General features: G+C 36.0%; 1 protein-coding gene and 1 long non-coding RNA gene across 7 annotated transcripts in view; one reads left to right on the forward strand and one right to left on the reverse strand.

The window, feature by feature from the left end:
* The window catches only part of LOC125093272 (uncharacterized), a 55125-nt gene extending 31503 nt beyond the window's left edge, over nt 1-23622 (forward strand). For both annotated transcript variants that reach the window (XR_007125193.1, XR_007125192.1), the window contains 2 exons: nt 15703-15857; nt 23446-23622. This is a non-coding gene — a long non-coding RNA (uncharacterized LOC125093272). The remainder of the gene's footprint in view (nt 1-15702; nt 15858-23445) is intronic.
* Nucleotides 1-27408, reverse strand: part of COL25A1 (collagen type XXV alpha 1 chain) — a 456257-nt gene that overhangs the window by 41947 nt on the left and 386902 nt on the right. For 3 of the 5 annotated variants that reach the window (XM_047718185.1, XM_047718182.1, XM_047718183.1), the window contains exons 16-22: nt 25837-25869; nt 25370-25405; nt 20656-20700; nt 7829-7891; nt 3249-3317; nt 2412-2456; nt 849-893 (exon numbers count right to left, since the gene is read on the reverse strand). In XM_047718185.1, coding sequence (XP_047574141.1) covers nt 849-893; nt 2412-2456; nt 3249-3317; nt 7829-7891; nt 20656-20700; nt 25370-25405; nt 25837-25869 — 336 coding nt within the window. The remainder of the gene's footprint in view (nt 1-848; nt 894-2411; nt 2457-3248; nt 3318-7828; nt 7892-20655; nt 20701-25369; nt 25406-25836; nt 25870-27408) is intronic. The other 2 variants (XM_047718187.1, XM_047718186.1) reach the window with 2 other exon arrangements.

A 27408-nucleotide genomic window follows, 5' to 3' on the forward strand; every position in this document is an offset into this window, starting at 1 on the left:
CAAAAATAGCAACATGCAGCTCTTTCTGACCAGCCGTTCTGTTGTAGGACTCAATTGCACTTCAGAATAATTATCCTCAAATTTCGTCCTTATTGCAAAGATGACAAATGCTTTTGGTGTCCTATAGATTAAAGATATGAAACTTGATTTTTTTAAAAAAGAGAGATAATTCAATCTCTGAAACTGCTTTCTGAAAATTATAAAATATAGGCTAATCTGATTTGACTTGCAACATTTTGTTGGCTTTAACAATACTTATTAAAGCAACCCCTAATCTCTTCTTATTCTTCTAACATCTAATCGATTGTTTCCTTATTAGAACACTGTTCTGTAGGAAATGCTTGGCTTGTTCAGTAGGAACAGAATTTCATTAAAATTAAACCAAATAGGGAACAGATATAAGATGTCTACTGCACTCATTAGTTCTGCCACCGAATTTCCATTAGTCATGTCCTAATTCCCTGCCTGTCTTAAAAAAGGCTTAGAAAATATGGGCTATTGCTTTCCTTATAATTGGCTTAATTGAAAAATGGAAAATTCTATTAGCTGGATGGTTATGGGCTTGCTATTGCTCAGTTAGCAGAGGGAAAGTAGAGAGAAAATGTTCTTTAGAGCTTTTCTTGTGAGCTTATTTTACGTGTTAGACTCTATACACTCATTGTTCCAGTTGACTCAAATAAAAAAAAAAAAGAAAAAGATAAAAGGGGAGCAGCAGAAATCATCGGTAGTCCACCTCCAGTGCTATTATTGGGTAATATTAGTCCAGGTGCCTTGTGAAAAGCCACATGGATATATGAGTTGAATCTGGGCTTGGAGGGGACAAAAACTTAAATGAAAAATTTACTCACCCTTGGTCCCAGGGCTCCAGAGTCCCCTTTCTCTCCACGATCACCCTTGCCCCAGGGAAAAAAGAAAAGACTCAATTAGTAGTGGGGCCAATGGTCCAGAAATATCTCAAATCTAAGGATATATTTAAACTATGCAGAAGCACCTCCGATATGAACTTCTGACATGGAAATAACAGCTTGAAGAACAATAACCAGGGACATAGCAAATGCTTCCTTAAGATGCACTGTAAATCCCCCTTTCAGATGACAGAGTATCTTGGAATACAGAAACTCTCTTACTAGAGATTTTCAAAAGGAAGGCAAGTGGTTTCTATGATACCCAAAGTAAGCTTTTACCTCTCAGACTGAGCCATACTTTTGTTTTTATATGAAGAGATTTGGGGCAAAGGAAAACAGAGCCAATCACTGGGTTGTCTGTTTTCTGAGGGGAAAAAAAAAAAAAGAAAGGTGTGTAGAAAATCTGGATAGGGAAAGAATGGAGAGCTCAGTCTAGGGAGGTTTAGAAGGGAAAAGTGATCAGTGAGGCTGCTCTTTGATGATGATGAAGATCTAAGGAAAAGTCTAGAGATACAGGCCTTTTAACACTCAGAAGGTGCTGAAGTGGACAGAGCTAACCAGAGCAGGTTGGCAGGGCTGAAGGTTGGGGGTAGGGGGAAACCAGCTTTGTTTTTAAAATGCAATATGTAAAATCACTAAAGTTCCATTCATGGTGTTACTACCCAACCTGGAGAGAAACCAGGAATGGCCCAAGCATCAAACCACACAGGCATCCCTCCAAGAGCACTCAAAATTCTCATAAGTCTAAAGAGAATCTTTGGAGAAGAGATTTGAACCTGTGTAGACTTGAAAGTTCTTTAAGACAGCCCTAAATTTGTCATATTCTTTTCCTAGTTGGAATTCAAAGCCTTTTAATATGTCTCTCTACATATTTCATAAAATGGATTGGACCAATGAAAGTAAGCAGGAAAAGGGTTTTTCATTTTTTTCTATCCACATTATACTAATAACATTGACCATAATAATTAAATTTGCTATGAATAGAGAATTAATGATTTCCACTCTCTGTTTTTCTCATTTTTTACCCATTTTTTTCATGTTATTAGCTGATAACATCTTAAATAACATGATTTTGCTTACAGTATTAGATTATGGCAAATATTATAAAAAGCATGATAAATGAAAGAATTTTAATAGGTGGTGAAATTTTAATGCCATGGAGGGAATCAGCTAACTTAAACGCAAAGTATAATTTGAACATTTATCATAAAGACTGCCAGGAAATAAATAAGATCATACCCTACATAATGTAAATTAAATAAAATCTTTTTTTTCACCCAAAGAAGCTATTCTCACGAAACAGGAAATACAACTTCTCTTAAATAGTAGTCTGAAACACAAGAACACACTAAAACAAGATAAAACAAATTAATTGTTTTGAGATAGTATCACAGGGATGAAAATATTGTGATCCCAGTGTGTGAGAATTTAAAACATGATTCTCTGTGGAAGAGGCAAAAGGCACAGCTCTTGAAGGTGTCATGTGACATTAAAATGGTTACTGACCTTTGACCCCTTTGGGCCTCTAGCTCCTGATTCACCTTGTTTGCCCTATTATGGAAGAATATGAAAATGGAAAAGAGAAATGACAGAGGAGATAAGAACAGAAAAAGGAAATTAGCAGTGACTTAGAATAATGAAGAAAAATGGAAACACTTTATTATAACTGTTTCAATATATGGCTCTATGTAATTTTGGATATCATAATACAAAGCTTAAGTAGTTATCACCATATCATTAGCTCATTCTCTGGTCTCGCCACCACCTTCATTCCATTATAATTCTGAAGACTGCCCACCCATCACTGGATGGGAAGAGTTCTGTGAATAATCCTCATTAGTCTCAACAGTGTTGGCATAAATTTCTTTTTCATCAAAGACAAAACCATTTCCTGTGTCTCCAGGATGGATTATTAGAATAAAGTGTTACCATATTAGTTTGCAGGAAGTTTAGAGGAATAAAGACTGAACAGTGAAATAAATCCCTAGCTCTGATATTTTCAGAGTGTTCTACACCTTCAAGTTACCACAGAAACTAACACATCACATATAAACATTTTTCTCAGTAAGTTTTAATACGCACCGAGTGACAACATGTTAATATGACTGCACCTTCCCCTTTACGTTTGGATGTGTTATTAGATTTGTTTACTGGATAGAACAGACTAGAAAAGTTGAATCGTAAAAGTCCTTTCAAAAAGAACCAAACTGTGCATTTCAATAAATTATGATTTTTGCTGTTTTAATACCTGGTAAGGAACTATATTTTAGTTTCATATTCTAAAGTAAGTAGGACACATTTCCAAACCAAAGAAAGCTATCTTCCAATGCAAGAATTACTGACCTTTGGTCCAGGGGCTCCAGGCTCCCCTCGCTCACCTCTTCCAGGAGGCCCTGTCTCCCCACGTTCACCCTGTCGCAAAATACAAAACAAGTAAATGGCAATTCCTCCTTCACCCCCACCCCTGGGTTGGTCCCTATAGATTAACAAGTGAATTCAATAAAATGAAGGAAAGTGCAGAGTTACCACTTATTTACCACGTATCCTGCACTGTACTAATTTCAACATAGATTATTTCATTTAATAATCAAAACAATTATTCAGTGTTTGTATTATCATTTCTATTTTATACATAGGGAAATGGTTTGGTAATGCTTATCTGATATCTATGTTGGTAAATGGAAGACCTTTAAAGGGAATTGATAAGAGCATCATTATATTTCAAGACAGACATGGACACAGTTTTCGTTCTGTGGCAACTTTTTAAGATCTGCCAGGGGGGAAGCATGGCCAAGTGGCTAAGTGTCAGCTTTTGTAATCCAACATCTTAGACGTTAATCTGGGCTCTGTTATTCACCAGTTCTATGTTTTGGGACAAATTAGTTAAGTTCTGAGAAAGTCAGTTTTCTCTGTAATGTGAAGAAAAGTATAAAGACAAAGTGCTCAGAATGGTGCAACATACATAGGTGTTACAGCTTTTGACTATTTTCATAGCTCTATGAAGAATGAACATGGTCACTGCTCTCAAGGAGCTAATGATCTGGTTAGACAGACAAGATCCACATAAGCAATATAGTTCAGAATTAAGGAGTAATGTAAGGCTAACATGTGAGAGAAGAGGAAATCCCATAGGGTCTTGAACGGTCCAGATTGGCTAGCTGGAGGTGAGATCGAGCCATGTCCTAAAGGATGGATATGGTGTATTTTATAACTATTGTTGTTTATGACTGTGCTTTTGATGAGTCCAGCAGCTGCCTAAAACACTTCACATGCATTGTCTTATTTAATCCTTGGGACAAAGGAGAAAGGTACTGGTTCCCAGAGTCTTACAGATGAGCAGACTGAATGAAGCTCAGGGAGGTTAAGTAACATGGCCAAAAATCACAAAGCTTTTAAAGTGGGAGAGCTGGGGCGCCTGGGTGGCTCAGTGGGTTAAAGCCTCTGCCTTCGGCTCAGGTCATGATCCCAGGTTTCTGGGATCGAGCCCTGCATCGGGCTCTCTGCTCAGCAGGGAGCCTGCTTCCTCCTCTCTCTCTGCCTGTCTCTCTGCCTACTTGTGATCTCTGTCTGTCAAAAAAAATAAATAAAATCTTTAAAAAAAAATAAAGGGGGAGAGCTGTGATATAAAACTGATTGTGCTCAATACTCAACTTCTGCATAAATGTTTCTGTATGTAAATCTTTTGCACATATCTGATCATTTTCTTAGGATAAATTCCTCGTTGGGAACTTGCTGGGTCAAAATGTACAAACATTTGAAAAGCTTGCCAAATTGCTCCCCAGGAAGACCATGTCATTTTCCATTCCTGAGCACAGAGTAGAGAGTGACGGCTTCCTGCATGATGGGTAGAATTGCAACAATCAAACAGGTTTGGAATTCAGACTGGTGATGGCATGTTTATGAGTGAAAAGTCACCCTCCTCACTGAGGGAACTGATTCATCATGGAAAGGAGAATAAACTAGCATTGGATCTGTTCTGGGTGATTCAGGATTCTAAATTCCAAGATCTTTATCTGTATCATGCCCACAGTGGGGTTTTGCGGGGGAGGTGGGATAGATTAGGGGAAGGATTAAAGAAGACTCAGCAGGTTCTTCAGCATGAACTGAAAAGAATGTGAAAATGGAGAACCTGGGAGAAAGGCAAGGGACTTGTCTGGGTGGAAGAAATGGAAGAGATCTTCTAGAAGGAATTTTCCAGGGATTAGAGACAGAAGGGCCTCCACTGGTATACGGAATTTTAATTTTTAAAAAGTGTACCATATTTAGTCTTTCTTTAAATATTTTGCAGAAGAGTTCTAAAATAGTAGTTAGAAACTTATTTTAAAGAAAAGCAAAAAACCTGAGAAAAAAATTTATCTCTAGCATACTACAGGAGTCAAGCATATATATCTTTACCTAGAATTACTTTTTGTCACAATGTTCCACATTAGCTGCTTGTTACCCTATGGAATTATACTATTTATGTGTCTACTTCCATCTCTCCTTCCACCTCTGTCTAACACATACTGGAATGTAAGCTTCAGGAGAGTAGAGACTTTTTGTTGCGTTTACTGTTCATCCTCAAATATTAGAAAAATGTCTGGCAAAAAAAATGTGCTGAATTAATGAATAAACATTTTATTCAAAGTATTCTGAGTTATTCATAATAAAACTTCATTTCTTTAGGCTGATATAGATGCTGAGGATACAGCAGTGCATACGAACAGATTTTGAGATACCATTATACATCTTCCTTCCTTACAATCTCTCTTCATTATGTTGGAGATAAAATATGCAGGGTTAGTTTATTTTTTAAATCTGAATTTAGTGGTACAAATCCAGACTTGCCTACACAACTGGAAAAAGGCCACTGTTCATCTAAGACAGAATTTTAAATAAACATGACTTTTCTATTATAATACCAAATTCATATTGGTCAATTCAGCTGAAAATTACTCATATTGTTAATATAATTGTTAAAATATTGTTAATAAAACAAATTTCCTGCCCACATCCCTTCTTGTGGAAATACAAAACAAGTACAGTATGTTCTTTACTTTTATTGGGAATTCAAAGCAGTACCTGTTAAAATTCAAAGAAGTACCTGGGTTCTTCATGAGAAGGAATCAATGTTGATTTTGTGGATTTACATCTGAATTTTTTTTGAAACCCCAGAGTAGTTTATTTATTTATTTTTTAAAAGACTTTATTTATTTACTTGAGAGAGAGACAGACAGACAGACAGAAATAGTAACAGAGATGGCAAGAGATAGCACGAGTGGGGAGGAGAGGAAGAAGCAGGCTTCCCTCTGAGCAGGAAGCCCAATATGGAGTTTGATCCCAGGACCCTGACATCATGACCTGGGCCCAAGGCAGGCACTAAACTGAATGAACCACCCAGGAGCTCCAATTCCAGAGTAGTTTAAAGATTTTACTTTTAAGTAATCTCTATACCCAACATGGGGCTCGAATTCAGAACCCTGAGATCGAGAGTCTCATGCTCTACTAAATGAACCTGTCAGGTGACCTGAAACTACAGAGTAGTTGAAAATCAGTGAACTGAAGAAATGATACTTAGGGATGAACTCCATTGCCTACAACCTGTGTTTCTTCTACTTCCCCCTTTTCAACAAACAGAACGCCACAAACATTTAAAGATCTAGTTCACACCTGGTTCTCTCTGGCATTGACCAAGTTTTCTACTCCTTTGTGCTGACCTATGAGGCTGGCTTCTTTCTTTACCTGGCTTTGAGGCAGCACGTCTGAATAAGCACGACAGTTCTCATATGAACATGGAATCCTCATTATTCTCTTGCTTCCTCAGTCTTTATTCCAGAAAACACATTACTCGCGTGAATCTGTTCAGGCTAAAAGAGGCATTCTTCATGTTTTGTTAATAAGCCTGACAGCTTATTATGTGAAAAAGAAATTGCTTGAGAAAACAGAATTTTGGGTAAATTCAACTGAGTTTCAGTCCCCCTTAGGCCACACATAGTTTCCATTTACTAGGATTAGAGTTGTTTTCTCTTGATCAGCGGAAATGAGGACTCCTCTGTCAAAACAGACCATGAACATATTTCCCTAGCTCTTAGAAACCATCCTGGCTAATTTCTGGTGAATGCGATACACATTGAGGCAAAGACTTCTACGGCTTAAAAATAAAAGAATGCAGTTTGATCTAATTTTGCCCCTTTGATTCATGAATCTGTCATGAGTAAAGTTCCATCTTCAGAGCTATACCTTTTTATGTCTTACTGAGTAGATAAAAAGAGAACTATGGGTCCAACTACATCCACAGCAATGTAATTTTTTATATGGTGGCATAAATATTTTGCTTTTAGGGCCCTCTCTAGAATTGCCAAGTGGAAGATTATGACATGGTTTTCATTACAGGATCTTTCTGTAGACATTATTCAGGATAGATCCTTTTGAAATGAGACACTTAGGAATCTATATGACATCAGTACTTGCCTTTGTTTTTTTTGTTTTTTTTTTTTTTTTGTACTTGCCTTTGAAATTAAGGGAGTGAGGGTGGATAGTAATAATGTTTGATTAACAAGTATGTCCTAAAATTGGTGAAAAGGGGCAGAAGTTAATGAATTCTATTTCTTCTCATCAGAATTCCCCCACTTTTTCTTATAGTCAGGAGATAAACAGCATCATATCTACTTAGGAACAATTTGGGGGAAAACAGGAGCAACTAATATATTTCATTATCCTATTGTCTAACCTGAGGCTTTCTGGAATTAACTTCTTATGACTCTATTTAATGTGGTATTCCCATCAGAAATGTTCATAATAGGTGATAGGTAATTTCATTCTCTGTTAGGCAAAAATATCTGGTCACCTAAACAATAAAGTCACTCCACACTTCTTTCAACACAATGGACTAAAAATATATGACAAAATATTTCAGAAATAAAGGAAGGAAAAACACCACTAACCTTTGTTCCTGGTAACCCTGGTAAGCCTGGTTCTCCTTGAGGACCAATGAAACCTGGTTCTCCCTTTAAAAAGGATAGGCATATGAGATTGTTATTCATTTGGCAGTAAATAAGTAAAGTTAAACTGATTTACTTTTACCGGGATTTTGCCCCTTTGATTGTATGCAGCTTTCCTGCTGAGACCCAGCTACTGAGTATCAAAGCAATCAGAATCGGTTTTGGTCAGTGAAAATACTCTTAGCAAAGTTTTGGAGAAACTTGAAAAAGTTTTTATTTTTTATTTTTTTATTTTTTATTTTTTTTAAAAACACACTAGGTTTTATTAATGAAAATATATCAAGTTCACACAAACACTAAGTTATGCATTTCAAATCCACTCTATTGTCACCATTCGAAATACGGAATACACATGTGCAAAAGCATTCGAGTGTTTTCAGAAGGATATGGAGTACCTATTTCCAAAAATTTCAGGACTGAGGTACATTCCTCAGAAATGTGTATGTTCAATGGTATGGCGTTGTAAAGAAGAGTTAGCTACCCTCCTGCAGTCATCTGTCAGGGTTTCCTCATTTAACCACATCAAGTCATACTCTCTAACAATTGCACTTAGGAAGATACATTGGTAGTTTACTGACCGGCTACCTCTTTTTCCTTAAAGAACAATCAGGAAAACCTCTTATTTCTAATATTGAGGAAGTTATTTAGTTTCAATGCATGCAGAAGTATGTGCTCCAAACACCTATCCCATGGAATCTTACATCAATGTTATAACCGTAAGCACCATCTCCACTGAGATACACTTCATCTGTTTTATATCATACGGTCATCTTCCATGGAAAATTAGGTACACACGAGTCCCACTTAATGGAGCAGGACATCTAATTTGATGTAGCAACAATCAACCACGTGGTCTTACACACCCACAAGGAAAGGAAGAATTTTCTGGAGTGATTTCAGAGGAAATACATTAATACTGTTAGTCACAAATCTCAAATAGGGTTAATGTAAAAAATTTTAAAATACTGAAATCCTTATATATATGAAAAAGTCAATCCACTAAATCTGTTGAAACAGAGTACCACATACATTTTCTAAGTGTTTAAGTTTGATTTTTCCTTATAATCACTATTTTCATAGAGAGTAATGTTTAAATAGAGTGAATAATGTATTCCATTGGCTTGATTTCTTTAACATTTATTGGCACGTGATGTTCAATTAAATAGTTTTCTAAACACTGCTAATTTTCTATTGACTTTCCTTAATGCCCCACCCCCCGTCTTTACAAAGTTCTTTGGCATCTGTTGTCCTCCATTTCTTATCATTTACCAAATTCAGATCCACTATGTTAGGGTGGATATGGTAGGTGGCCTCTAAGACAGGCCTCAATGATCCCACCTCCTGAGTATTCACACCCTTGTGTCATCCGCCTCTGCTAAAGTGTAGATTGGACTGACTTACTCATTTCTAATGAACAGACTATATTGGCAGAAGTAATGGAATATCACTTCAGAGACCAAGTTATAAAAAGACTGTGGCTTCCATCTCTGTGGCCCTTTCTTGTTCTCTCTCACTTGGATCACATACTTTGGGGAAAGCAAGCAGTCATGCTCTGAGCAGCCCCATGGGAAGCCGACATGGTGAGGCCCAAGTTCTGCCCACAACCATGTGTGTGAGCTTGAGAACAGATGTCCACCCCATCAGAGTCTTCAGATGAAACCACAGTCCTGGCTGACAGTTTGACTGCATCCTTGTGGGAGACACTGAGCCAGAGGCCACCATCTGAGTTGTGCTCGAATTCCCTTTCTTCCAAAACTGTGAGGTAATTTTTGTTGTTAGTTTTGGGGGTAATGTGGTAGGCAACAATAGACATCTGATATATAGGTGTGGCTAGGGAGGAGATTCAGAAGTGTTCAGCATGTAAGGAAAAATATCTCTCTTTGCTATACCTCCATAACCTCTTCCCTACTACATGGAGGAAACCCAGTTGTGATATAATAAAATATATATATATATATATATATATATATATATATATGGTCTTGTTCCTGGTTCCTTGCACAGAGTTTCTAGAACCCTTAATTTCCTGAGTGATAAGGAATAAAAGGAGTAACTTTTGTTATTCACAACAAACCTCTTTCAGATGTACCTGATGGGTTCCTAGATAGCTTCCGGAGGGGAGTGTTAAAGTTGGAACTCCTCTCACCATCCCCAGAGAGGGCAGAGGGGCTGGCAATTGAGTTCAGTCACCAATGGTTAATGCTTTAATCAATCATGCTTATGTAATGGAACCTCTATAAAAATCTTTAAACAGTAGGGATTGGAGAGCCTCCAAGCTGGTGAACACATCAGGGTGCTGGCAGGATGGGACATCTCAACTCCATGGGGACAGAGGCTCCTGTGCTCGACACTCTTCAGACCTCACGCTATCTAACTCTTCATCTTAATCTTTATAATAAACTGTAATCGCATGGCATTTTCCTGAGTTTTGTGAGTTATTGTAGCCAATTTTCCAACTTCAGTGCAGTTGAGGGTGGGTTGGTTGTTAGTACCCTCAAATCTGGAGTCAAGTCAGAAGTGCAGATAACCAGGGGACCCAGTATTTCTGATTGGGGCCTCTAGATCGTCCTTTAGACAGAGGTTGAAAGTGAGGGCAGCTTTGTGGGACTGAGCCCTTAAAACCTGTGGAGTCTGATGCCAACCCTAAATAGTTGGTGTCACAATAGGACTGAATTGTAGGACACACAGTTGGTGTCAGAAAACACCCGAGACCAGTGTTCGTATTTTCTCCAGTATCCATAAAATTTTATTTTCTTTTTAACAATGTGAGCTCAAGTGTAAGAGTCTAACTTCTTGAAATCTATAAAGAAGTTTTAAAGCAAAAACTGTGATGGCTCTGTTCCCATACTTACTGCTCCACCCTCCCCCATTTGCATTATTTCTGGAGCAGTTGCTAATGTTATTTAATACGTTTGATTTTTTTTTATGTAGTGATATTTCAACATTTGTTTTTTGATACTTAGAGTTGAGCAGGCAGATACAGAGAGGATGTTTTATGACAAGTGTTTAAATGTCATCAAATATTTGGAAACACATTAGTTTTTTAAAATATGCCTCAAGGGGCGCCTGGGTGGCTCAGTGGGTTAAAGCCTCTGCCTTCGGCTCAGGTCATGATCCCAGGGTCCTGGGATCGAGCCCCACATCAGGCTCTCTGCTCAGCGGGGAGCCCGCTTCCTCCTCTCTCTCTCTCTGCCTGCCTCACTGCCTACCTGTGATCTCTATCTGTCAAATTAAAAAAAAAAATCTTTAAAATATGCCTCAAAAAACCTTGGGTACTGGGTGGGGAACAAAAGGATATCACTATCACAAAATATATCACATTGATACAGAACTCAAAAATATTTATCTTTATCTCTGATGCTCATGGTACTGGTTTCAGATAAAAAAAAAATGTGGAAGCTAAGTAATGCTTTAGGTTTATTGTTTGTGAACTTTTTGAGACTCTATTCTACCTGTTCCCATAATCTTACACATACAGAAAGGAACCTCCAAACAAATAATTTTTGTATGATCCCTTAATGGTCTAAAATGAAAATCAACAAAACTCAGAGAAATCATTGATGACCGTTCTACTTAAAGAATTTAACTTGTTATTTTAAACAAACAAAAAAATAACATGGAATACATTTATTTACAAGTAAGAGGTTTTTCCCAGTAAAATTTCATATATAAATACATAAATATTCTCTGTCCATCCTCAAGAAAAAAGTTGTAATAAAGTCAATGTGTATCATTAGTAATGACTTACTAACATGAAAATCTAATGTGAGTTAATAGGTTGAAAATTTATAGGTAGAAAAGACTCTTGCATATCTTCAAGTAGAAATAAACTGATCTCACTATTTAGCAAAACAAATAGAACACCATTAAGCATACTAGTTAAAGAGAAGAAAAAAGAGTAAATATTGAAAAAACATTTTTTTATTCAGGTTAGTGTTTAGTTTATAAAAAGATAAAGCATGCAGTTTCAAAATTCACAAATAAATAAATAAGGTTTTGTGATCTCAGTGGTCAGACAAAAGTGATTTTTCTTCTTTTTATAAAATAGAATATACATTAAATTCTCCTGAGGAAAGTATAGTAAGTTCCTTTAAATAGAATGTTCAGGGGGGAAATTTTTTACTTCCAAATACACAATTAGCCACGCCTTTGACAGTCACGATGATTTTAGCACTGCCTATGTTGGCTAATTTTAAAGACTTTTGAGTATGATTAGTTTGACCTTATTTCACTCTAAGAAAGCATCTGCCATATTGATGTATTCATTTCTTATCTCAATTTATTCAAAGGGAAAATAGCATACTTAACTTTAAGATCACACTTTTATGTTTATTTAATTACAGAGCTCTCAACCACTTTGGAGACATTTTCTTAATCCTCTCTATATCTTGGCACAGTAGGGAGGAAATAATCATTTGTCTCTTTTCTGTCTCAGGCTTGAAAGAAACTTGTTGAGGTAAACAATGCTTAAATAAGTTTACTCATAGTCTTGAGCTTATCGGGTCGTTTCTTAACTTCCTAAGCTAATGCGAGAAGTTCTCAACCTTTTTCCTTTACTCTTAGTGTACACAGTAGAAAAAGTTCATTGATAGGGTTTCAGATTCCACATTTCATTTAACACTTAATAAACTACCATTGGTAGAGTTTGGAGTAGTATTGAAGAAGAATATCTATAATTTTATGAAAAGACTATTAAAATAATCATCCCTTGTCCAATGACATATCTGTGTGAGGCTGTTATTCTTCATACACTTCAACTAAAACAACAAATAGTAACAGATTGAATGCCTACGCAGATATGACAATCCAGCTACCTTCTGTGAAGCCAGACATTAAAGAGATTTGCCAAAAAAAAAAAAAAAGTATAACAATGCACTGTTCCTGCTAATTTTTGTTTTGTTTTAGAAAATTCAATTATATTTCATAAAAATGTTATTTAATGAACACATAATGATTTTTTAAAATGCCTGTTTTAATTTCTAATAAAGAAACCTCGGTAGATATAATAAGCCTACATAAATGAAAGTTCTTTCAATCCTAGTTTTTAAGTGTGTAAAGGAGTTTTGAGGCCAAAATTTTTGAGAACCATTGCTACAAAGGTCCAGAATTGAGTTAAAGCCTGGATTTGCAAATTGAAATCCTGAGGTGCCCAACAACGGAAAATACTACTGTTCTTAAGGGGTGGCTTGGTCAAGACTTATCAGATAATGGGCAAGCAAAGCACTTAATGCTGTCACTAGAATAAAGTAAATAAACAATAACTTTTTGTCATAATTGTTGCCTTTATCTTTCAGTCTCAAAAATGCTGGCTATCATCATAATTACTATGGTTAGTAATAGTATTACAACATCTCTGCAACTAATTGGTGATATACAAGGTGACTTTTTGTTTCTCTACAATCTATACGGGGCTATACTCAATACCTCTCCAACTTCTTCTGAGAAGTAGTGCTAAAATTTCTCATGTGAATATATCATCATTTCATGAGATGATATGCAGCCGTAAGAGATTTTAGGACTGCAAAAGCAGAAGTATATAAGGTAGAGAAGTGACAGTTGTACTAAGAATGAATTTTTTTTCCTGTAAGGATGGAAAAGAAGAAAATGGTCATACCTACTGAATTTCTCTAAGTAAATGTAATCTTTAAAAAAAAATCTTGCCTCTTTGACAAGGACTGATTAAAAGTTCCAACTTCCTAAAATGTCTAGGAGAAAGGCCATGACAATCTATGGTTTTGTGGCAAAAAAAAAAAAAAAAAAAAAGCAATTGGTTTTTCTACTATAGTCATGATTCTAGTAAAGCAGAATAGAGGAAGGAGAAAAATTTGGTTTAATTTTCTGCTCTTGCCTTGGATGATGTATCTGATTTCTTCCTGAGTTGTTTCATGAGTTTTGTCCTTTGTCTATTCTTTAATGAATTAGCTCCCCACCTATGAGTTTGAAAATCGAGTCTCAATACCAAAACTGTAAAACATTTCCCTGTGTTAAACTGGTAGAATAAAATCAATAATAGAGTACCTGTGGTTTTGGCAAGTAGACTGGGATTTGGGTTGGCCAAAGAAATGCTATTTATTTAGCATATAACATAGTAAAAGTCTAGTAGTACATTGCTGGGAGCTGCAGCCAACAGCAGTCAGCAGTCCTATCTGAAAATCGGACACAAGTTGCTAATTTCAATGGAAGCTTTAAGCAGCCAGGGCACATAAAGATGCAGAACCAAGTCTACAGAGAATAGTTCTAGCTGAGATCAAGGATGTGTCTTCACACGACCAACTTTGGAGGGCCTAATTGTCTCACGTTGACCTTTCCAACTTAGCTAACCATTTCAGCAGCCACAACCTTGACCTTGCAGTACGAAGCTCAACGAAAATAAGTCACGGTAGCTAGTAAGTACTATATTTGAACAATTCCTGTTTTTGCACCAAAAAGTTTCCTTGCTAATGAGCGTGTTAATATTAGATCTCTCTTTCTTTTTCTCTTTCTATCCACTCAACTTTCTTTCTTACATTGGCAATGTATGCATAAACAGGAAAATTAAGCTGTAGGTAGGCAGCATCTGTTCACTCAACAAGATTAAAAAAGATGCAAAAAAGATAAGATTTTTGACCGAAGCCACTTTTATTACTTTTAAAAATTTTAAGTAGCCTAATGAGATAGCTTAGATTCTGTGTATTCTTACAAAGGTCCCTCCTACACACAAAACACCTATGACAAAACAAAATACCCCAAAACAATGCAAACAATTAATGTCTTTTACAACAAGAAAGGCAACAAAAACTGGCCTTCTATATTACAACAAGGCAAAGGAAAGGTAGAAGATTCCCTAACATGACCTTTCTGAAATCTAACAATAACCAACAAAGGTCTCATTAAGTTTTAGAATTCAGTAATAAAATTCAGACTGATTTCCTTCAAACCCACATTTAATACATAGCAAGAAAGCATTTGAGATCACCTTCTTTTATTTTTTAAACGGCTATTGGAACAGTGTACTGAATACTCTTCTATCAAATTTACAAAAAGGATGTCCTAGACATAGGTGAGAAGAGTCAACAAATACATAGATGGGATTATTGGTCAAGATAAAAAAGGAAGAGATGGCTTCATTCACACAGCAATGTCTCCCTGGGTGTTTCCCTATAAACATCCAGAACTTACCGTCTGTTAAATGGAATAGTGACCAGAAAGTCTTAACTGATTAGCTCTTGCCCACAGAAAAATCTCTGGTTTTTCATTTATTAACATTTGTTTTATTTTTATGTCATTATCAATTAAAGCAGTAAAAGATATTATTTTTTTAACCTGTCTAAAAAAGCCTCTAACACACCAGCTTAAACCAAGTCATGTTTTCCATGATAGTTATTACTCCCAAGCAGATCCAATTTTCATTGCCCAAAAAATAGTACAATAGGGCTTGAAAAATATGTGCTGATTTGCCTGGGCGCTACAGCATCACCAATAATTTTGATTAATGTGTCTTGACACTGAATGCATTAGCCATACAATATCCTTCTTGCTTAAAGGCTAATTAGAATTCAAGTCAGCATGATACCTGCTTCTGAGGATTACAGCAAGAACATTTGTTGTAATAAGAACGTCCAGGCAGCTAGTTTTTGTAGTGATTGATTTGTAAAATTATTGAGGGGGAAAAAAAGAATGAAAAAGTAGAGTCTGTCCCTGAAACACTATTTCCCTTAGGGACAAAATTTGAGTATAAATTAAAACATCTTGGTGATATGATGAAAATGAACTGCAATAGCAGGTTTATTTAAGACTCAGAAAACATACCTTTCTGCTTTTTTTTTTCTTCTTAACAGGATTACATCATGAAAACACATTCAGTATATTTATTGGAGGTTTCATTATGGCTGCTAAAAATCTCTGATTTCTGGTTGCGTGAGTTTCCTAACTGGATTCTTAAACTACTCAGCTGCTCAGACACAGACTCTGGGCAGGCAGGAAATAATTACAAGTAACAATAACACAATCTTATCCTTTTAACCAGTATTTCTTCCTTTTCTTTTTTCTTTTAGGAATACATTTCACACCCTATGTTACTTCCAGAAACTTTCCTCTACTGTTTTTAAAATGTGATTTGATGTTTCTGAGGAAAGAACCTCATTGCCAGTGAATTTGGATGGTAAATTTCTATTAGATTATTGAACAATGTAATTAATCCTAAGAAGGCCGACCTAAATGTTCCTGCCACCTGAAAAACTTAGCCTTTCCATGATTTGGTGTCAAAGATGATTTCATATAATGAGGTATAAAGAACTGGTTACTGTCTCTTACCCTCCCAATCCTTGAATTCTTAATCTGAATGTCAAATTTTCACTAATGTGGAAACCAGAAGAAAACTATCAAGTTTGAGGGAAAATACTTAAGATTTTTTTGCCACCTAAATGCTTTTTTCATTATGTATTTTTTACTGTATTATGTTTCCCGACTCTATTAATTTTACTGTGTTATATAAATTTTTCCCAATTTACTTTCTGAATATGATGAGATAAACTAGTGGTCTCTGTTGAAAGGAGGGAAGCAAGCATTGAAAACCCATATTTGTAAAAAACTGTCTAGGTCTAGGCAACACTATGACTGGGGCCTAGGAAGATTTCCTCATTACATGTCCAGGTTCTCTTGGGAACAGCATAGGAAGAGGAGTTTTAACAGTACCATGCCTTATGCCCAGAAGTTTGCATTCCTTCATCCTTTGTTCCTGGAATGTATTTGAGTTATAGGAAAAGGAGAATACTGTGATGTTTCAAGAAAACTAGGTTTCTTACAGTTCTTAAAGGTAACATTCATCCATCACTGCAAAGGAGTTTTCAGAATTTACCTCTATTAATTCTACAGAATGCAAATGGCTTTATGTTCTCCAGGCTAAAATAACTCACATGAGGAAAGATTAGATTGAACAAGTACATAAACCATGTCTCCAATATTCTGAGTTGCCCTAAGAGAAAAAAAGAGTAATAGCTAATATTTTTTGATATTTACTATCCGCTTGGCAATATTTTAGGAGCTACACATATATTAATTCACTTAATATACACAACTCTCTGAGTTATATACAACAATGATTCTCATTTTATAAGGAAACCGGAGAACAGGGAGATTATTGTAACTTGCCCAATGTCATGGTGAGGGGTAGAACCAGGACCCGCACACTGGTGGTCTGGTTCTAAAGTCAGGTTTCTTGCTCACTGCTCTATATTGCTTCATTACTAGGGTAATGTAATCATAAGAGGGGTAAGTAATGTATTTATGTTTTTCAAAATAAGTGTGGAGAGAAAAAAATTTTAAAAATAGGAACATCAGATCTTACCCTTTTATGTGATATCAGAAAAGCTAGTTACTCAAAAGTTTCACTCATGAAAAACATATTTGAAGTCTTATTTATAAAAATCATTTTGTGAGCTCAAATCTTATTCCAGAAGATCAATGTCTGCATGGTACATTGTGCATAATTTAATTTTCCCAGTTGAACATCTTGACATGATATGAACCATGAATGCATGAAATAGGAATTCCAAATGTCTTCCACATGGTGAGAGAACTTTCTAATACTTGTGCAGGAAGCTTAAGAATAGTTTGAAATTAAGTTATGCCTGTTGTTGGTGACTTTTATTATGTATGCCCAAGGTATCAGCACTTCTCTCTGAGTGGGACTCTGAGGTGATAGATAGATGAGTGTACTGTCTGTATTTAGGCACTTTGCTCATTTCCTGAGAGCTGTGTGGAAGGCACTGGGTGCTCATTAAGTTCCCCACCATTCCCTGAGAGCAACAGGTGGCAAATCAAAGCTTCCCTGGTATGTCATGGCTGGTTTCCTCAATGTCTTGGAAATAATGGATGGCATTTGCATGCTCTCTGTAGTACCAGAAGATAAGAAGGGGATGAATAGCAACAGGAAGTATTTCCGAAGCATGAACTATCACACAGTTCTTGCTACCACACGTTCTAAATCCATACATGTGGTTTCATCTTTTAAATATTGTTACTCATTCAAACTATGAAATCACGATTAACTATCCTGTGGTTAGCAACTGAGTAGAGGCAAGGCATATTGGAGGAATAAAGAACATCTCAGGCAATGAAGCTATATTGTAAAGTTATAAACATGTAACTCTACATTTATAAATATCCAATGCCTGCTAATGTCTATGTGTTCTTAAATTATCTCCTTCACAAGAGGACTTCTGTATTCTGAGCACCTACCATATTATAAAGAAAGAACATTGCTCACATCCTGAACTAGAGCGAGAAGACAAAGCTAATTACAAAATCTGTGATTTAAATCAAGTACTGAGTAATTCCCCAACAATATTTGATAATTGCATAGAAAAGTATCTCCAGTGAAGGATAAAAAGGTTTTGTCAATTGACAGCTTCTTGTCACAACAGTCACACTCAAGGTTTAAAAAACCAAGGCAAATATCAGCTATATGATCCTAACAAAATACTTCTGGCCATGTCTTAGGACCCTTGGAATAAAAGCATTTACTGGAGGTGGCAAATCACCAACACTCTTCCCAATTTGAAAAAGTTCAAACCTTTCGACTAGTTCACATATGATTAGGGAAATTGCCATGGGCTATTTTTCGTGGTGGAAGACATAAAATGAATAAGAGGTAACGATAAGAAATAGAGTAATTCAAATTGGTTTTTGTTCGTCTTGGAGGGAAAAACCCCAACAACTTCACCCTTACATACTCTTTCCCACCAAGACAGTGCCTCATCCTCAAGCGCATTTCAATGCAGGGCTGGAGTTCGTGCTTCACCAGTGACCATTGGAAGCACAGCCTTGCTAACTTAGGAGTAAAGCACTATAGGAAACCCTCCCCTAGCCCTTCCCAAATGTCCCTCCTTTCCAGTGCCTTCCGTCTTATATATAATGCAACCAGGTTCTTTTTAACTCATGTTGAATTAAATAATTATTTTAATTATCATTTAAAATAATTTATAAATGTACTTATAAATAAATTTAATAATAATAAATAATATAAATATAAATAAATGCACTTATAACTTATAATAAAATTTATAAATAAATTATAAATTATTATTTAAAATAAGACTAAAATAAATTAAAATTTTAATAATTTCCTTAAATTTGTTTTAGAAATCTATGATCTCCCAGTCATTTGTAAAAGGATCTTTTTTTAATGTGTGGGAATTACTAAGGAACCTTCCATAAATTAGCTCTACAATATGAAATCACATATTTAATTATTTTGCTAAATAGCAAGTGGTAAGTAAAAGACTTTGACCTTTTAGTAAGCTGTTCTCCTACAGTGTACTTTTTCGCTGAGGAAGCCAAAGACAAAAATAAAAGGACATATCTGAATGTCCATGATACCAATCTGGAAACATCAAAGAAAAAGCAGAAATTTCTGACTGCCAGCCTGAAAACACAGTTTTCATGTCTGTTACTTATACCAAATAAAGTCATAAAATATATAATACCATATGATGTCTGGGGAACTCAGTAATTTATCTTGTTTTATTCTGAAGCCATATTATTTCATGTACCGTACTTCAAACACAACCTTCATCAAACAGTATACATAGCCCATACACTGAAACTAGGATTAGTCATTTTAAAATGGTCTAACGCACACTAAACATTGATTCAAAGTTTATGAGAATAATGTAAGGAAAAATATACTTGCATTATGTTACTATATCAAATGGTTCTAGAAACAACTTTAAAGCTTTTCAGCTTTAGAAATCAGATCTTAGAGACTCGCTACTGCTAAGGCAATAGAACTTTAAGCATGTCGGTTGCCCTGTGAAAAATTTTAAGCAATTAAAAAAATGTATGTTTCCTAACATTTTTAGATGGTTTTAAAACATGGAAAACATTGTTTTCAAACTAAGCTTTTAGCAGTTATTTCAAAAGATACACACAAAGTTTATGGAAATAATATATGGTACAGGAGAGTTTAGTCATCTGACTTGTCCTTTGCAGTGAGAGTTATTGACAGGAAGTGGAAGCAGAAGCTATTTTAGAGCGATTGTTTTAACGAATGAATTACAAAAACAGCTGCCTAAATGTTCGATTTATGGAAATGTTAAGACTCTGATTCCAGTCAGAGTCTAAGGGATGCAAAGAACAAAATTAAAATGTGTAAGTGGACATCCTAGAGTTTAAAGAATTCCTTTGTGGCACTTACATTTTTTTCAAGGTCATAGTAGGTTCTAATAGTAGAATATATAGTCCAGATAGCAATGGCAAATGTCAGCAATACTTGTGCCTAGTTTTCAATTTAAAAATGCTAACGTGGGCCTCAAACCCATGACTCTGAGATCAAGACCTGAGCGGAGATCAAGAGCTGGATGCCCAACTGACTGAGCCACCCAAGCGCCCCTTGATTTAAAAAATTTAATTGATTGTGGGGCACCTAGGTGGCTCAGTCATTAATTGTCTGCCTTTGGCTTGGGTCATGATCCCAGGACCTTGGGATCAAACCCTGCATCAGGCTGCCTGCTTGGCGGGAGGCCTGCTTCTCCCGTTCCCGGGAGGCCTGCTTCTCCCGTTCCCGCTCCCGCTCCCACTCCCCCTGCTTGTGTTCCCTTTCTAGCTGTCTTGCTCTCTGTCAAATAAATACATAAAATCTTCTAAAAAATTTTAATTGATTGAGATGGCTGGAGAGAATTTAAAGGATAGCATTGTATTTTTACTTTTCATTTTTTTCCTATTTTCCTTTGATTTCTGTGACTTTCACAGTTACAATTCTATGAAACTGAGACTGTCAGTACAGTATTTACCTTTATCCCCGGAAGTCCAGGAAGCCCAGGAAGCCCTGGTTCACCCTACATAGGAAAATCACATAGCATTATAGAACAATAGTCACTCAGTCACAGTATTTGGAGAAAAACATGGCAAGTGTTCCTAACTGAATACTTGCTGCATATATATGTATACACATATATATAAATATTGTCTAGTTCTAAGAACTTTGGTGAGATTATACAGTTCAGTCAACTCTTGATTCAGGGATGGGTTGACCATTTGCAGATTTTTCAGGATTTTTTCTCTTCCTGCCATCTCACTGCTCGTTGGCATCTCAACCAGAAGGCAAGCGAGAGAAGTAAAAGGAACAGAAACTCTTGTGTTTTATTATTCCCTGGTAAATGATTTCTTGCGGAAGCTGAAGCTCTTTGCTTAAATGAGGATTATGTATGCATTTGAATAATGCATCCTGTTCCTGGGCTCTCTTACCTCAGATAATCAAGAGTTGGCTGTGTGAACAGATGGTCACATCAAAACAATATACATTAAAAGTCTTGCTCACTTAAAAGTATAGTAAAATTTCTTTTCCATTCCTGAATGATGAGAAGATAAATGCATGGTCAAGATCATACTTAACTTCAGCCTGTATTTCTGACAATTGTTGAGTCTGGGTAACCCTGCTTAGCGATTTAGGGCTAATGGTACCATGCGTGCAGCTGTTCCTGAATACAGGTTTGAGATTAAGTGGTACATTTTGTGTGAGCACACTGGAGTCAAGCTAAATCTCATTTTCACAGAATTGTCTACATTATTTTAAGTACAAAGTATAGTGACAAGAGGTTACATTGCTTAGAAAATCCCCTGAATTCCACTAAAGAAACATAAAGGAATTGCCAGGGAAAATGAAAGTCCGTCCTATATTGGACTGAGATGACTATTATTTGTGGAAACAACATTTGAGGGTCAAAGGCATACATTGCTTCAGAATGGTCAGTCAGTGGGATAGACAATGATACTAAAAGAGACTAGGGCATTAAACTAAATAAAAGTGGTAAAGGGAGACACTTCTTTTCATCTAAGTGTTTCAACAATCCTCATTCCAAGGAAAACCCAGGAACAATCAGATATTTTGTCTTTAATAGTATTACTCTCATATTATGAAGAGCCATAATTTGTTTTGGTATTATCAAAAAATGACTCCAGGTACTGTTAACTAAGCTGTATGGTTAGACGTAGAAGGGACAATGACTTTCCTGATGGTTTAGGTCACAGGTACTTCAGGAATGCAAAAGAAAAGCTACACTGTTTGAAACTATATAACTCAAATTTTGTACTGTGAACAGTAAGACTAAGATGAGGTTATGCCAGAGAAGAAAGAATGATCATTAAGAATTTAAGATTGCATTCAAAGAATACTTGTCCAAGTGGATTAAACTTGCCAAAGAAACAGTATGCATTGGATTTTCTTTTTTCTTTACCCTTTGCTCTTCATTTGATAAATTTAAGAAGATCCAGTAAATAAGGCTGCATCTATATTTTACTGAAGATTCTCTTTTACTTAAAAAAAAAAAAAAGTACAAGGCATTCGAATATACAGTAAACTGCAGGAGAACATACAACCAATAAAAGCAAACCTATTGGTGAAAAACCTATAATTTTGTATTGTTTGCAGAAAGGCCTCTGAAACTCAAGGCATCTTATTTGAAACACATGAAAATACAGGGGTTATAACACTGTTTGCCTGTAGGAGTTCTTACCACACTTCCCTCCTACCATATTAAAAGGATTGTACAACTACTTTAAAAAAGATATGTATATACACGGGTGTACACAGACATATGCCCATGTTTTCCGACAATGAGAAATATGTATGAGACATTACAGATATTTTACAATGTAGGTTGAACACTTAACAGAGACTTCAGCACTTAGCTGTTCTCTATATTACATGTGTATGTATGTAGGTATGTATACATATTACATTATTAAATGGACTTTTTAAAGGAAAAAGAAAGGAATTTCAGAAAGGAATTTGCCATTTCCAAAACAATAGTCAACACAATGAAAGATTATAAAATATTTCATGCTACTCTTTGTGGAACATCTCAACATTATTAGGAAGACTTTTCTTCCAGTATAAAAATTTTCCTATATTTATACCATGAAGGCTTGTCTTCCAGTAAGACCCAGTTTTTGCTGACTTCTCCATTTTTGCCTATTTCTTGGCCCAGGAGCTTCTCTGGGTTGAATTCTTGGGTATGCATGGCCCAAAGTCAGATCTGGGTCATAACTGAGAATTGGTTTATTCTTCGGTTCAAAGAATACTTGTCCAAGTAGATTAAACTTTACACATTATACTTTGGGTTCTTTTTTTCTTTCCCTTTGACTCTTTACCCTTCATTAAAGGAGACCCTTGTCCGCTGTCAAATTTGTGACTCTGCTTTTGCTCCCAGTGCCTTGTACTTTTATATATACTTCAACTGCGAAGGTCCCTTCTAATGGGGGATCAAGTATTTTCATCCCTTGAAAATTAAAAAATGTATTTTAAGAAGATGCAAAGAAGTTAGAAAGAAAAAGCTATGTGATGAAACACAATACCTATTTTTGTATATATATACACATTCAGTTTACAAACATAAATACGCATACTAACTCATGTATCAATCACACACTTTCCTGTTGAATCTATCAAAGGAAAAAGACTATGATGAAGTCATTCTACATTATGAATGTTGCTCTTAGACAACACCAGACAGTGGAAAGCTTATCAATGGGCTTTTCGTTCTGTCACAACACTCTACATTTCTGAAATGTCCCTCACGCAGGAGCTTGTGTATAGAATGCACAACACAGTTCTTCAATGATGAGGAAAATGCCATGGAAGTTCTCTTGGATTGGTTCTGTATTCAGTTCTGCTTGTCATTTTCTAACTTGAGTAAGCAGCAAGTATGGGAATACTCTACTTCTAAAGCGACGTTGGGGTAAGTATTGCCAAATCCCGATACTAGACAAAGGAATTTGTAAATACTGTAGGCAAGTGAGATTGCATCAAAGGATAGAATCTGGCCTAAATATTGAGGAAAAAGATGCTGTTCATTTGAGGGCACGTACTCATTCAGATAGGTTGTGAGCTTTTAATGAATCCACCCCTTCTCCTGATATAGTTTAAAGCAGATTTTTAATGAAATACAAAGGAAATCCAATGTTTCCATATGTAAACCTAAGAACTTCTAGGAATGAATCTAAACTGTGTTTCTAAATAATCATAATAAGGCAATATTTTATTAAACAATTGAAAATCATTTTGGATCTTCCACTGTGAAAACAGTGGAACCTATATAAAATTATGGCAGATTTGTTTTGTTTTGTTAAAAAAGCATAATAGTCCTGCAGACATTTTTTTAGTATATCACATATTTGGAGAGCACTTTAAATTTAGCCTTCAACGTTTAAAGATGAAGGAACCTAAAATTAGATCATCTGAGAAGATTATTTGCTTTTTCAAACCAAAGCAGACCATGGATCGCTGATGATACCACTAATTTCAAATTCCTTACATAAAGAATCAGTAGGAAATGTTGGGAGTTTAAGAGCAAAATTCACAGAATTCTGCTGGGCTCTTTGGAAAAGTCTGAACTTTACCTGAAACTGGGCCTGATGAATCATTATTCTTAAAGCCTAAGTTTCAAGAGAAACTGAGTTTCAAAAGAAAACTCTATTTTTAAATTAGAGGAATTTTAAAAGAACATGATAGGCCTTCTCAAAAATTACTTCAATCCTAAGTGTTAAAACAAAGCAATCATCCTCTCAATGGCTTCAAGAGTGTGGGAACACTATTTTACCACGTCTTAGGATTCCAAACTCCTATAATGAGATTTATTTTTTCTTTTCCTTTACACTAATGGGGTAAATTCTGTATCTCTAATTATGTTTTTTTCTACAACATCAGCTATTGCTAGATAAAGGTAGAGTCACGATCTTAAGAGATTTAGCCTAATGTGGAATTCACATTTACTTGTTAGCTCTAACACATCTGTTACCTAAAGTCTGACAGCACTGGGCACTGATATCCAGATGCTCAGACAATAAACTGCTAACAGTTGTTTCCTGCCTCAGACTCAAATGAGAATATGAATCTAAACATAATCACTGCATATCCTCTAATTTATCCCTGAAGTGAAGCACAAATGATTCAAAAAAATTCATGTATGCATTCACAGATCGGTTAAAGTGCTTGGCTAGTGTCTCCAATTAAAACTTCATTTATTAACAAATCTGGTTTGTATAACATAACACCCACTGCATAGGGAGACATAATTCACATAAGAAATATCAGGAGGGAAGTATTTGAAATGAAAGGAAAAGGAATATAAGAAGCTCTCATTCCCAATTGAAAGAGTTTAGTAAATATTCATTTCTTCTCATGAATGACAGAAACATGTAGAGCGACTTTAAACATGCAAGATAAATTGTTGGCATTCCAACCCGACTCATCTTTGTTAGCCTCAGACAGCTAAGCATATGCAGACCTTAGCTGATAAAACATCTTTTTACACGTACAGAGTGTTTCATATTTTGCCATGGTCCGCATCAACCCTTTTACAATGCAAAACAATCAATAGCACTCTGCATGCAAAGCTTGAAGACTACATCGTTTTTCAATTGTTTTCATATCACACAGTGGAGAGTAGGTATAAAAAATGGCAAAGATGAGACAGTAGAAAGAACACACTAGAATAGCGGTATTACCTTTTGTCCTGGGCGACCAGATTCTCCAGGTTCTCCCTGCCCGAAAGAAAACCAAAGATGTTAAAAACAATCTTACAAGAATTTTCCAAAACCTTTAGGCCTCTGGACAAGTTCACAGAGATGGCCTAGCCTTCTTGATCACATGCATTTCATTCACTGTATTCTATTACTCTGTGTCTCACCAGAGACAGGAAAATTTTTTTTTGCTGCGAACATACCTAAAGCTCACATACAAATCCACATTTCCATAAAAACCAGCTGCAAAGAGAAGTGAAGGCAAGACCTCTTATTTAAGCCTTTATCAGATTTCCAGCAGATATGCCCTGTTGTGTTTGGAAGCAGATCATTACAGAAGAATAAAAAACAGTCATAACCATCAAAAGTGGTACGAAAGAAGAGAAAGCAGAGGCTTATAAAATTCAGAACTGTAACTCCTTGGGTACAAACACTTGCAAAGTTATAGTTACCTTAATTCCTGCAGCTGATGACCCAGGGTCACCCTAAAACAAAACCCATGAGAGATTATTCCACAAGTTATGAGAATAGGAAACGTACAAACACACAGAGAGCCATTATCAACATGGCATTCAAAGGCGCCCCATGACTAACAGGACCTAACTATGCTCCATAAGACCACACCAACATGTCAGCTGTTAAGATGTCAACAATTTCCAAGGTAAACAATGCACTTTCTAAAAACATGGGTTTATTTTGAATGCAAAATACTTAAGGACTATATTCCTTGAAATCAACAGAAATCTATAAATATATATCTCTTCCCTTGATACAGTGCTAAAAAGGTATTCTAAAGTAGTAAATTATAATTTGGAGATCTGGAATTTTGGTTTTCTCTATTTCTGGAATTTATTAATGTCACGGGCTCTCATTACTGGGAGTTCCTTGACCCTCTTGGTCTTCAGAAAGTCAAGGTTCAACAGATGAAGTCAAAGGGTTAATGATGTCGAGCTGGAAAAAGCCACGTAGCAGGTCGGTTTGTTTTCCTCACGAAGTACTGTCACAGTTACGACCGGCACATTTTCTCTAGCTTTACACTTATTTCTTTGTGACACAGTCACCGGAAAATTACAGGATGATGGATGACTCTCGGGTGGCAGGGACATATGTAAGACCTGAGAGAAAATCTTGAGGTAGAATCTGCTTTCTTTTCTTTTTCCTTAATTTTTTACTGTTTTATTTTTCCTATCAAACATTTATTTATTTAGGTATTTTAATTTAAATTAAATTCATTAACATGTATTACTAGTTTCAGAGGTAGACTTCAGTGATTCATCAGTCTTATTTATATAATACCCAGAGCTCATTACATCACATACCCTCCTTAATGTCCATTACCCAATTACCCCATCTCCCACCCCTCCAGCAAACTTCAGTTTGTTTTTCTATGATTAAGAATCTCCTTGGAGGAGGGGAGCGCTCCTGAGTGGCTCAGTCAGTTAAACCTCTACCTTCGGCTCAGGTCATGATCCCAGGGTCCTGGGATCAAACCCCACATAGGGCTGCCAGTGGGGATCCTGCTTCTCCCTCTGTGTGCTCTCTCATCTCTCTTTCTCACTCTCTCTCTAAAATAAATAAATAAACTCTTTTTAAAAAGGAAAATCTCTTATGGTTTGTCTCCCTCTCTGATTTCATCTTGTTTTATTTTTCCCTCCCTTTCCCTATGGTCCTCTGTTTTGTTTCTTAAATTCCACTTATCAGTGAGATCATATGATAATTATCTTTCTCTGATTGACTTTCTAAAATGCACTGTTCTCCACTGGGATACCATAAGAGGGTGACTACATTCCCAAAGTAAATATGCTATAAAATCCACAGAGAGGGATTGGTGTAAGAGAAAAGGAGGTTAGTTAAGAATGTTGCTTCTTTCTTTTTTTTTTAAATTTAAATTCAATTAGCCAACATATAGTACATTATTAATTTCTGATGTAGTGTTCAATGATTCATAAGTTGCGTATAATACCCAGTGCTCATTACCTCACGTGCCATCCTTAGTGCCCATCTATCTCTAAAATAGGGCAGCA

Source organism: Lutra lutra, chromosome 2 (assembly GCF_902655055.1).
Source record: "Lutra lutra chromosome 2, mLutLut1.2, whole genome shotgun sequence".
Classification (NCBI taxonomy): Eukaryota; Metazoa; Chordata; class Mammalia; order Carnivora; family Mustelidae; genus Lutra; species Lutra lutra.